Here is a 12,076-nt window from a genome sequence, read left to right on the forward strand (position 1 = left end):
GCAAAGCATGTACTGACAATAAAAGCTTCTACCCAGTAATGACACAGCTCACTTCTGTTCACATTTAATTGGTCAAAGCAAATGACATGGCAGTACCTAAGCACAAGAGGGTGGATGAATGCAATGCTACTGTGTGCTCAGAGCAAGAGAAGTGGCATTTGGGAACAAGTCTAATAACTACCACAGGTCCAGACAAAATTGACTTCCATTGGCTTTATTTGCTGCTCTGAGCTGCCTCCTGAGTCAGGGAATTTTTTGAAAATTATGTCTTTGTTGGCTTTTCAGAGATGTCATTCATTCATTTGTCGCATTGATTCAGCAAATGTTTGTTAAGATTCTACTTTGTGCTGGGTACTGTACTGGTGCTTGCACAGATACGTTAAGTAATTTCTTAAGTCTCTCCTTGAGGAGCTCATGGTCTGTTTAGGGGAATTCCAAAAGTGGGAGGAAATAATTACAGTGCATTAACAAACAAATTCAATGTGACAAGTATAATGGAAAACTCTAGAAATGCTCTGACTACTGCAGGGTAGAAGAAGTTAGGCCTTTGGAGGCACCATAAATGCAAATAATCTTAAAAATAAGATTTTCCTTTGAAAATCTCTAGCACATTCACTAAAATGTGTCTCCCTGGAGTAATACAGCCCCAGCAGTGGATCAATAATACCATCTTTTAATTGTGGAATACTTTGAAGTTTACAAAGCACTCTCATCTACATTATTTCCCACTTGACACACACAAGAACCGTGAAAGGGAAGTAGAAGAGAGATTTTGCCACTCTTCAACAAAAGAGGAGACTGAGGCTCAGAGAATTTAAGTGACTTACCAAAGTTCCACAGCTAAAGCAGGTCCAGCTTCTAGATTTTGTTATATCTTTTCCAACATTCTTTCTTTTCCCAGTTACTCTGCATTTGGCATCAACCATGGCCCCTTCTGCATGACTCTTGCTGTAGCCTGGTGGGAAGTTAAATTGCCTCCCTGAAAAATAAATGAGCTTGATGTTCCCCCTTGTGGTCCATTTCATCTTTTAGTGGCCTGAATAGCCCTTCCCTTCTGAACAGCTGCATAGGGGAGCTGCCACGGCCCATGTTTTGGCTTCTGGAAGGACCGTTGTCAGCTACATCCTGAGTCATCCTCATGTTCAGTAGGCCAACCTAGCTCCGGATGCTGCACTCGCCCTGTGGAGTTCTGGGTCACTGCAGCACAGTGGACTGGTCCTTGCAGAGTTTCATCAAGAAGCAACATTCTCAAACGTGCAGCATCACCCAAGCATTAATCACCCACTAAGAGAATCTTGCTGCCAAAACAAGAGTGCTTAAGAGAAAAAAAAAAATGTTCTGTGAATGTTCCCACTGATCTCACAGATGTATCCAGTATGTCTGTCAACAACAACAAAAATAATTCCAAGTGTTTCTTTTTTTCTTTCTTTTTTTTAATTTCCTTGCAGAGTAGAAATTCCGTTTGTGTTTCAGATGGCGCAGTCTGGCCTCATCCACGGCCTGGCATTCTGGTTTGACGTGGCCTTTGTTGGCTCTCTGTATGTATCCTGCCCCTTTTTTGCCTACTCTCTCCCATGCCATCCTCTACTATTTGTCACCATAAATTTAAAGTTTTTAAAAAACTAAGCTCAACAGCCGTAATATTTGTTTCTCCACGTTTCCAGAAAATAAACACTGATGTTAATGTTACTTTTAGATTTTAGAGTGAAATGAAAATAAGACAGTTTTCCATAGTTGCCATATCAACTCTGGCTAAAATACTCTTAGGCCAATGGTGTTGGGATTTGGAGGAGTAAGAGAGGGTCTGTGCTTTATCAACCAGCTTGTTCTTTTCCAGAATAGATGGGGGCATGGGGGAGGCAAGCCCCTGACATTGTTTCCGTCACACCTGGTTATAGAACCCCTTGTGTCTGAGTCATACCTCAAATCATACTTTCCCCCATGTTGGTTCACAGGTTTCAGTTTCACGATCTAGAATCCTTTTTCAGTGATCAGGCAGGCAGCATTAGGTAACTTCTCCCTCTGTGCACTCCTCTCTCCCCTACTGGAAAGGTTTGCAAGTTGTAGGGGAGAGACCACCTACTAGTTGGCTGTCAGCGTTGGGTGTTCTTTTAAGGGCTGCTCTGCTCCTATGCCCCACAAGTCTCTGCTCTCCTCCTGACACCCCTGCTCTCTTCCCAGGCTTCTCCATGTGTCCCAGCTAGCAGTGAGGGTTGATCTGGGCCACGTGACCAGGCAGAAGGAAAACTGACAGTACACTCTCCTCCACTTCTTATAAAAACATCCAGGCTCTCCATAGCACCTACTGAGAAAGATGTATCTGTGGGTCTGTGATACAGCTCAGGGGGCTTGGGGGACTCAGGGGAGGCCGGGATCCCTGGAAGCCTTGTCTGGGCTGACAATCAGAGAGAAAGGAAATAATGTACGAGTCATTCCTATTCCACACAGCATGTGTGTTCTAGGAATCTGTGCATCTATTTCTCAGACTCTCCCCCACTAACATCCCAAGTAAATGAATTTGTTCCTGCAAGGATAAGGGAGATAAGCTTGAAGCCGCCTGCTTCAAGGGGGAAATTTCTTTGAAGTTAAATGCTTTATCTTAAAAAGCTGTAGAACATTTGCATTCTACTCCGTAATATAGCTGAATATATATTTTGATATAAAGGTGGTTTATATTACTTAGCAGTTAAATTATATAAAATTTCCCTCAAAAATCTTCAAGGCAAAATGTCCTCTCTAGCAATTTTCCCCGTGTTCATCGTGCACCTTACTACCTGCAAGCCCGTGACCACTGCCTAATCCCAGGACAGGCGACCCCAGCGTTCAAAGCACCAGCAGGGTGTCCCCACTTCTTCATTTGAAATGAAGAACATCAACTTGAACACACACACACACACGACGTCCAGGCCTGAAGGGCAGTAGAGGCCATCTGCCCCTGTAGTTTTTCTTGCTTCCAGAAACCCCATCAGGACCCCTGAACAGGTGGGCATGAGACAGTAAGAGGCTACACTCCAGACCTCTCACCCTGCCAGACTTTTCCAGCAAATCAATTCCCAATTTAACTCTGCTATTGTCGGGCTTCGAATGAACTTTGACATAGCCATACAGATTGATAGAGTGACCAAGGGCCTGGGTTTGAAGCCTGGCCTGACTCCTTAGGGTTTTTGTGGGATTTAATGGGCTAATTACATAATGCTCTTGGCACTGTACCCAGCACATAGTAACTGCTCAATAAATTGAGCTATTCGTATCTTAAAACTGTTCCATGAGTTAATAAACAATGAAAACCACTCATTCCCAGTTCAATCCATTAATGTGGGCCTGGAGCCTAATTGGCTTTTAATTCTTTCCTTGCCCCACAGGGTAACAGTTTGGCTGTCAACAGCGCCCACTGAGCCTCTGACTCACTGGTATCAGGTGCGGTGCCTTCTTCAGACTCCTCTCTTTGCCAAGGAAGGAGAGACCCTCTCAGGGAGAGTGCTGTTTGTGGCCAATAAACGGTAAGCAGGAGAGTACAGATGCAATCCCGCCTGTTTCCTGGGTGCTGACAGGTGGGAGCGGGAGGAAGCTGGCAGGCCCCTGAGACTGCAGCACCAGAAACGGACAGCAGGCTTTACAAAGGCCTGGCTGAGTTTGCCGAGACGCCCTCAGCCTCAAAGCCTGCAGGGCACACGTCACCTTGCACTGAGCACGGCCAGGAAGAGAAGCTTAAGATAAGTCAAGGGCAGTGTTCCCCACCTGACCGCAGAGTAAGGAAGGAAGGAAGGAAGGAAATCCATCAGCTTATGGGAGCAGTTGCCAAAGACTTGAATTATCAAGTGCTCAAAAGCCCACATCAGCTTTCTGGCCTTACTTCCATCTGTCTAGCCACACATCCCCAAATTTAGTCCTGGGAAATCGATCTGTACTGCAGGGGTGGTGCATGGTGTGTCAGGCAGGACTGGCTGCTTCCCTCCAGTAATGGACTCATGAGGTCTCAGCAGTGAATACTTTGACTTACCTCATTTTTAGAAGGCTCTATTTTCTTTCATCTTGTTGGAGCTTTTCCTGGGTGAATTAGCGGAGAAAGGCATAGAGCGGTAGCTCAGGGACTCAGGATATTAAGAGTACTCAGAGGTCATGTCATCCAACTTTCTTTCTTCCCTCCCTACTGGCACTCCCACCCCCACCACCTTCCTGGGGACTGTGCTTAAACACTCCAGTGACAGAGAGCTCACTACCTCACCAATCAACCCTTCCATTTTTAAAGTCTTTATTTTTTTCATGACAAAAACCAAACATGCTCACATATAAGCTGAAAACTACAAGAGTGTCCAGACCCCAGCCATGCTCCCACCCTCTCCCCATTCCCCAGATGTGAGCCCTTAGTCCGTATCCTTTCAAGTGATTTTTGGTGCATGTACCAACAGAAACATCGTTGTAGAGTTGTTACTGTTTTATAGGAAGGTTACACTAGCAGTCTGCAACTTAAGTTTTCACTTAGTAATAAGTCCTGAATCTGTACTGATAGATCTGCTTTGTTCTTTTCATAAATGCAGAACAGCCAAGGACATGGATATACCATAATGTCTTTTTAAAAATCCCTGGTTCACTGACATTTAGGTTGCTTCCAATTTTTTTTCTTTTTTGCCGTTGCAAAGAATTCTACACTAAGTATCCTTGAACATAGAGCTTGCAAAGTGACATGAATATTTCTAAATGAGATGCGTAAAAATAGAAATGCTGGATCAAAGGGTAGGTACATGTTACAGTCTACTAGATCCTACCTATCTCAGTGACTGCACCAATTTCCACTCATACCAGCAACAGATAAGCAAACTCTTTTCTCCACGTCTTTCCTGAAACTGGATAATAACTGTCTCTATGGCTGTTGCAAATCCGATAGACTCCAAAATAAGTGTTTAAAGTTGTATCTGGTTGTTTTGGTTTATAATTCTTTAATTACTTATAAGGTTATAACTTTTCATGTAGTCATTGACTGTTGACTGCTTTCTTCTACTTTAGACATCTTTAATTATTAAAAAATTATTCTTGCTGTTGATCACAGATCTATTGATACTTCCTGTAGATTCAACTCATTGATCTTAGTTATGTTTCAGAATTCAAAAGAAATAGGTCTGTTCCAACCTCCAAATGGCAGTTGTTAAGTATTAGGAGCATCTTACCGAATATACTCCTGGTCTCCCTGTCCTCAGGCTAACATCCTCAACTCCTCCCTCCTATAAGAGTGATTTTGAAATAGTTTAAAATTCTAAGTCCTTCCCTCTGGAAATAAGCAGATTATCAATGTCCCCTTTAAAATAGTTCTCCAGAAAAGGGAACCCTCTTGCACTGTTGATAGGAATGTAAATTGATACAGCCACTATGGAGAACATTATGGAGATTCCTTAAAAACCTAAAAATAGAACTGCCATACGACCCAGCAATCCCACTACTGGGCATATACCCTGAGAAAACCATATTTCAAAAAGAGTCATGTACCACAATGTTCATTGCAGCATTATTTACAATAGCCAGGACATGGAAGCAACCTAAATGTCCATCGGCAGATGAATGGATAAAGAATACGTGGCACATATACACAATGGAATATTACTCAGCCATAAAAGGAAATGAAATTGAGTTATTTGTGGTGAGGTGGATGGACCTAGAGACTGTCATACAAAGTGAAGTAAGTCAGAAAGAGAAAAACAAATACTGTATGCTAAGACATATATATGGAATCTTAAAAAAAAATGGTTCTGAAGAACCTAAGGGCAGGACAGGAATAAAGACACAGATGCAGAGAATGGACTTGAGGACATGGGGAGGGGGAAGGGTAAGCTGGGAGGAGGTGAGAGAGTGGCATGGACATATAGACACTACCAAATGTAAAATAGATAGCTAGTGGGAAGAAGCCGCATAGCACAGGGAGGTCAGCTCAGTGCCCTGTGACCACCTAGAGGGTGGGAGGGAGGGAGACACAAGAGGAAAGAGATATGGGAACATATGTATATGTATAACTGATTCACTTTGTTATAAAGCAGAAACTATCACACCATTGTAAAGCAATTATACTCCAATAAAGATGTTTAAAAATAAAATAAAATAAAATAGTTCTCTAAAACTAAATACAGGACAGCATACATGTCCTGGTAAGTGCTGGCTACAAAACAACAGTGAACACTGCTGTTTTGAGTACCGTACTTATAATAATAATATAATTAAAGTTTAAATTAAGTTGGGGGCCATTTTACTTGAGTGTTTAGATAATTAAAAGCAAAAAGTATATTTTTACATGATCTTTAAGTCATCTCTCCCTTCTCCTAGTATGCAGCTGATTTTTGTCAGCTTCAATTTGAGTTTTTGTATTTATTCCTCTCATGCATTTATCATGCTGTTTTTAGATCCTTACTAGAGCCAATGGATTATCTTACTTACTTAAAAACATTTTTGTGTGTAGCATGTTAGTGAGTCCTACCATTTTGTATCATTTGCAAATTTAATAGGCAAACTTTTATTTAAAAATTATTAAGCAGAAAGAGGCCCAGAGTGTAAACCTTCCTTCAAAATTTGCATAGCCTAATTATCCTGAGCAAAAGAAGCCAGTCTTAATATGTTACATACTGTATGATCCCATATGTGTGACTTTCTTGAAAAGACAAAACCATAGTGATGGAGACAGATCAGTGGTTGCCAGGGGTTATGGGTGGGGAGACAGTGTGACTGCAAAGGAATAATATCATCCTGATTGTGGTGGAAGTATTTACATAAATCTATACATGTGTTCAAATTCACAGAACTGTACACCAAAAAGGGGGGGGCAGTCAACTGTACTGTATAATTTAAAATATAAAATAAATAAGATATTGATTCAGAGGCCTATTCCACAATTAATATAAAGCGATGTTAGAAATAAGACAAATAAGTTCTGGGTATTTAATGTACAGCATGGTGGTTATAGTTAATAATACTGTATTATGTACTTGAAAGTTGCTAAGAGAGTAGATCTTCAGTGTTCTCACAAGAAAAAAAGAAATGGTAATGATGTAAAATGATGGAGGTGTTGGCTAATGCTATGGTGGGAATCATTTTGGAATATGTAAGTGTATCAAATCAATGTGTTGTTTACCTTAAACTTACACCATGTTATATCTCAGTTATGTCTCAATAAAGCCAAAAAAGTTTTTTTTTAATTTGCATAGCCTAATCTACACCCTTTGGATCTGGCCTGGAAGCAGCTCAAAATCCCTCCACCTGTGCTTATATCCAGCCCACATATCCAGCCTCCATCCAGGCCAGAGGAAATGTGAACCAACCTTTATTGAATGTGATTCCAGATGAGCTTAATCTCTAGTTTCACCCTCATTGCCCAGTCCAGTAACACTGCCAAAAAGGGAAAGGAAAGTAATTGGACACAGCTATTACTATTCTTTTGTGAAACTCTGCTATATCTCTAGTTTTCATAACTTTCTATCTCCTTAAATGGCTGTTTAATTTTTTAATAGATAATATAGTTACACTATACACAACAGAAATGTACAAAGAGGCTTACAGTGAAAAGTCTTCATGCCGGTGCCAGACCCCATTCATTCCCCTCCTCCTGCTCCATCATGTAGCCACCGTTAACTGTTCCTTGTATATCTCTTAGAGTTTCATTTTGGATATACAGTTAGAAAACATTGTACCTGTAGGAATATTTTTCCCTCTGTTTTTATAACCTAAATGGCAACATTCTATACCTGTTTGCTACATCTTAATTTTCTCACTTAACAATACATCTCGAATACATTTCCATATCAGTACCTTGAGATCGTTCTCTTCCTCTACCTTGAGTTATTGTATTTGTGCATCATTGTCTTCCTTCATAAACATTATTACTTCCTTCATAGAGGTAAGGGCTTCATTGCAGTTTTAAAAATTTGTAACAAAATATTTGCTCACGTTTTTCAATTTGTGCCATCATTTATCTACTGTGTGTTTTTTAGCTGTTAGTAAATTTTGCTACTCTTTTTCTGCTTTTTTTCTAACAACGTCTTTGTATTAATGTTATGGTTGTTCATCAGCCAATTAGTGAGACTTTTCTGGACAGTAATTTACAAGAAAGAAGTTCCTGTGGTGGGGAGAAATGTGACCATCTTCATGCTCTTTTTCTCAACTCACACTTTCTCTCCTTCTGTGCTGCTACAGAGTCATACTGCTTCCTGCAAATATGGCTCCTCTTGTGATTCTTTATATAATTCTTTATGTTCCAGTTCCAAGAGAATTTCTGCCCACTAGCCTTGCTCACCCCCAATTCCTGCACATCCTGTTACAAGAAATAAAGCTTTTGTGTTCCAGTAAATGTATATGCAGGTAGTGTATTTGTGTAAGTACTTTCTGAGATGTGCTGGCCCTGGACTGTCTTGCCCCTCTTTGCACTTCTATACTTTTTCCCATATGGCTTACAATCAATCTCAAGTGCTTTTGCAGCCCTTACACCTAAGTTGGAGATGGCAGATATATCTTTCTCCCAGTTTTACAGAACATGTGGTCTGTGGTCTGCAGTATGTTTCTTTTCTCCTTGTTTGGGGAGTGCTTCTAGGAGGAAAAGTGGGAAATACTAACTTATACCCAGCTCTTCCTGGAAGTCACGACTTTCTTCCTAAATCCTTATACACCACCTGTTTAATGACTAGTTGTTTAAAAAGTGCTAGTTGTTTAAAAGGAGCAGTAACCAGCATCTGCCTGGAGTTTTGGACTTTTCCTTTTCTGCTTTGTGCAAACCAGGATAACATTCATTTGCTTTCAAATATATATATTTTAAGGTATCTCAGGGTGTAATTAGGTGAGTGAATTCAAGTCATCTTCTTCTCCCACTCCTTTTTTCTAACGTATCTTGGGTTTCATCCTTATCAGTCATATTTTTCCACCCTCCCTTCCTTCATTCCCCCAATAGGCAAGAAGAAAGAAAACCAAACCATGTTCACACACCTGCCTCATGACTCCCAGGGCTCGCTCCTACAGCCCTCCACACTTTCATCATGGCGCCTTTGTTATGTTGCTGTTATTTGCCTATATGTGAGCTCCCCCAAAAGAGGGCCTGAGCCTTATTCTATGGTTCCCCTCCTCACTTAATACATTCCAGAGATTCAGCAGTGGTGTGGAATGACTACTGGAATGATGGGGTCATATGCTGATGATTCCTCTATGATTAAAAATGTAGCCCAGCACAACTGAAAGAAGATGCGGGGATACCATGGGCATGCAGTGCTTTTGCAGGATGAAGAAAGGGAGGAAGTTCTGTATCTTATTAGACCAGCACCCTTGTGTAGTGAGAGAGACGAGGTTTTGGAGTCTGGATGTAGCCCGGTTCTGTCCAGTCTCTTTTCCATACTGGTTGCTACTTGAGTGATCTTGGGCAAGTTAATGAATCTCTGTAACACCCCAGTTTCCTTACCTCATCATCTATAAAGTAGAATGTATAATAATTGTCTCACTAGGATTTTGCAGATATTAAGGGAGAAAACATAGTATAGTAATTAACACGTAGTAGGTCCACAGTAAACCTTAGTTCCCTTTCCTCTTCCCTTTCTCTCTTTCTTACTCTCATTGTATCTCAGCAGATTTTTTTGGTCTTAAAATTGTTTTCCTTGGTATTTTCTACAAACCTCAGCGCTTCCTTAATGTCAGGGTTTTCACACTGTTTTTTCAGTAAGGGGCTGCCTCTTTGTTCTGCCTTAGATTGGACCTCCCTTATCATCAAATATTCTTTTCAACTCTGACCTCCTGGGAGAACTCCCTGTGCAACCACACCAGTGTGACAATGACTGCCCTTTCCTTCCCTGCCAGGACCATTTATGATAGTATTGGTAGCATTTTATTTCTGACAGACTCCCATCATTCTTGAGCTGTCATTCATTTTATTGCTCTGGACACTAAAAGGGAACATCTCTTTTTCATGCAGTTTATGAAATTTATATCCCTAAAGTTCACAGAAATGGTCTCCAAAGTTGTTTCATTATGTGCACCTATGAGTAAAATCACTTCATGCATGTGTTCCCCAAGTAGACTAACATTTCTATTTTAATTATGTGAATGTGGGCTTCCCTCATGGCACAGTGGTTGAGAATCCACCTGCCAATGCAGGGGACACGGGTTCGAGCCCTGGTCCAGGAAGATCCCACATGCCATGGAGCAACTAAGCCCGTGCGCCACAACTGCTGAGCCTGTGCTCTGGAGCCCACGAGCCACAACTACTGAGCCTGTGTACTGTGACTACTGAAGCCCGTGTGCATAGAGCCCATGCTCTGCAACAAGAGAAACCACTGCAAGGAGAAGCCCGTGCACCGCAACGAAGAGTAGCCCCGGCTGGCCACAACTGGAGGGACCCCGCACACAGCAACGAAGACCCAACGCAGCCAAAAATAAATAAAATAAATATATATAGAAAAAGCTTTAATTATGTGAATGTACTACAGTAATAATAGTAGAAAATACAAAACCAAGTGCTATAGATAGACCTATATGGATGTATATATATATATTGTGTGTGTGTGTATATATCTATATCTATATCTATATCTATATATATATATATACACACATGCATAGAGAGGTCTGTGTACATATACACATACAGAAATTCATATAGTGTGCATTTTATAAGACACAAAAATAAAACTAAAAAAGGAATTTAAAAAATAAATATGGCTTATTGCTGGATCTAGCTCAGCTGCTTATCCTGTGCCAAAATGTTTTGAAACAAAATTTTAAAATTTTGGATCCCTAGCGAAGGTCTGCTCTACCCAGGTGTGCTGCCAGAGAAGTTGGTTTGCAGAGAGTTTGATGAGATATTTGGTTTATAAAACTAGAAGACATGCTGACCAAAGAATTAACGCTTTGGAAGCTTCAAGTGTTGCTCCTGATGCTCAGCATTAAACTGCTTCACCTTGGACTTCAGCTAAGATGAAACCTCTCACTAGGTATGGATTTGGACAGCTGTAGCAGAAAGAATGCTAGGGGGAAACTGTTGTGCACAATTAGGTGCAGTGAAGGAACAAATCTGAACTTTTCAGTGACCACACTGAGCCGTGGCAGGACATGAAGCTCTTTTTTCCTTCCATTAGGGAGATAGGACTTTGATGAGGGGTAAAGAAGAGGAGTGGGTCGTAAAAAGTGAGTATAAAGTGGCAATATTATCATATTTAGTATCTGAAAAAGAGCCCTGCTGAAGACCCCGCAGCAAGGATGTAGTGATTGTTCTTCCGAATCACAGCAGGAACCGTCCAGTTCTTAGTTGCGACCAATCTGACTCTGCATCCACAGACACACACATTGGAAAATACTTCCGAGTACTCAATTTAAGTTCTACATTAATTACTTCAAGTATTGTTAATAAGGTGTCTTTTATTTGGTGAAATGTGTTGGTGTGGCCCTCCCTGACTTGTTTGCCAGGCTGATCTGTCAGCCTTTCTATGATGCCAGCAAAGGCTGCCCCCTCCTGAGGAGCTCACTGTTTCAATGTCTAGTTCTCAAGTCTGCCTTCAGGTATCACAAATGCTGTGAACTACTGGATGTGGGTATCATGGAAGAGACATCTTAAAACAAAGAAGCAAAAAGTTCCAAGTCAGATGAGTTGAAATGAAATAGGATCAAAGGACATTTAAAAATATATATGGCTATGGAGGGGTGGAGTCAAGACGGCCTACTAGGAGGACGTGGAGTTTGCATCTCCTCACAACTAGAGCACGTACCAGGCACCAGTGGGGGACCACGGACACCTAAGGGGACGGGAGGAACCCCCAGCAACCGGGTAGGATGGGGGGAGTGAAGGGGGAGGAGAAGTGGAGGTGAGACAGGACTGGTGCCCCTGAGGGGCGGCTGGGGGAGGGGCGAAGTTCCTACACCCAGCAGGACCCACCCATGGTTAGAGGTCCAGAAGGGACAGTGGATACTGTGGGGGAGATGGTGGGAGGGGGGTGCGTGGAGGAATGGAAGGGAGCACAGCCAGTGCTTTGTTTGTCCACTTAGGCACTGGGGAGCCTGTTGGGGTCCTGGGCCTAACCCTCTGCTCCTCAGAGCTGCACAGGAACAAGCCCCGCCCCTACACCCCCAC

At 41.8% G+C, this 12,076-nt stretch overlaps 1 protein-coding gene across 1 annotated transcript in view; it reads left to right on the forward strand.

The window, feature by feature from the left end:
• Nucleotides 1-12,076, forward strand: part of LOC131761291 (histone-arginine methyltransferase CARM1-like) — a 261,079-nt gene that overhangs the window by 234,649 nt on the left and 14,354 nt on the right. The window contains exons 10-11 of the mRNA XM_059071901.2: nucleotides 1,449-1,538; nucleotides 3,363-3,500. Coding sequence (XP_058927884.1) covers nucleotides 1,449-1,538; nucleotides 3,363-3,500 — 228 coding nt within the window. The remainder of the gene's footprint in view (nucleotides 1-1,448; nucleotides 1,539-3,362; nucleotides 3,501-12,076) is intronic.

Source organism: Kogia breviceps, chromosome 8 (assembly GCF_026419965.1).
Source record: "Kogia breviceps isolate mKogBre1 chromosome 8, mKogBre1 haplotype 1, whole genome shotgun sequence".
NCBI classification, from domain to species: domain Eukaryota; kingdom Metazoa; phylum Chordata; class Mammalia; order Artiodactyla; family Physeteridae; genus Kogia; species Kogia breviceps.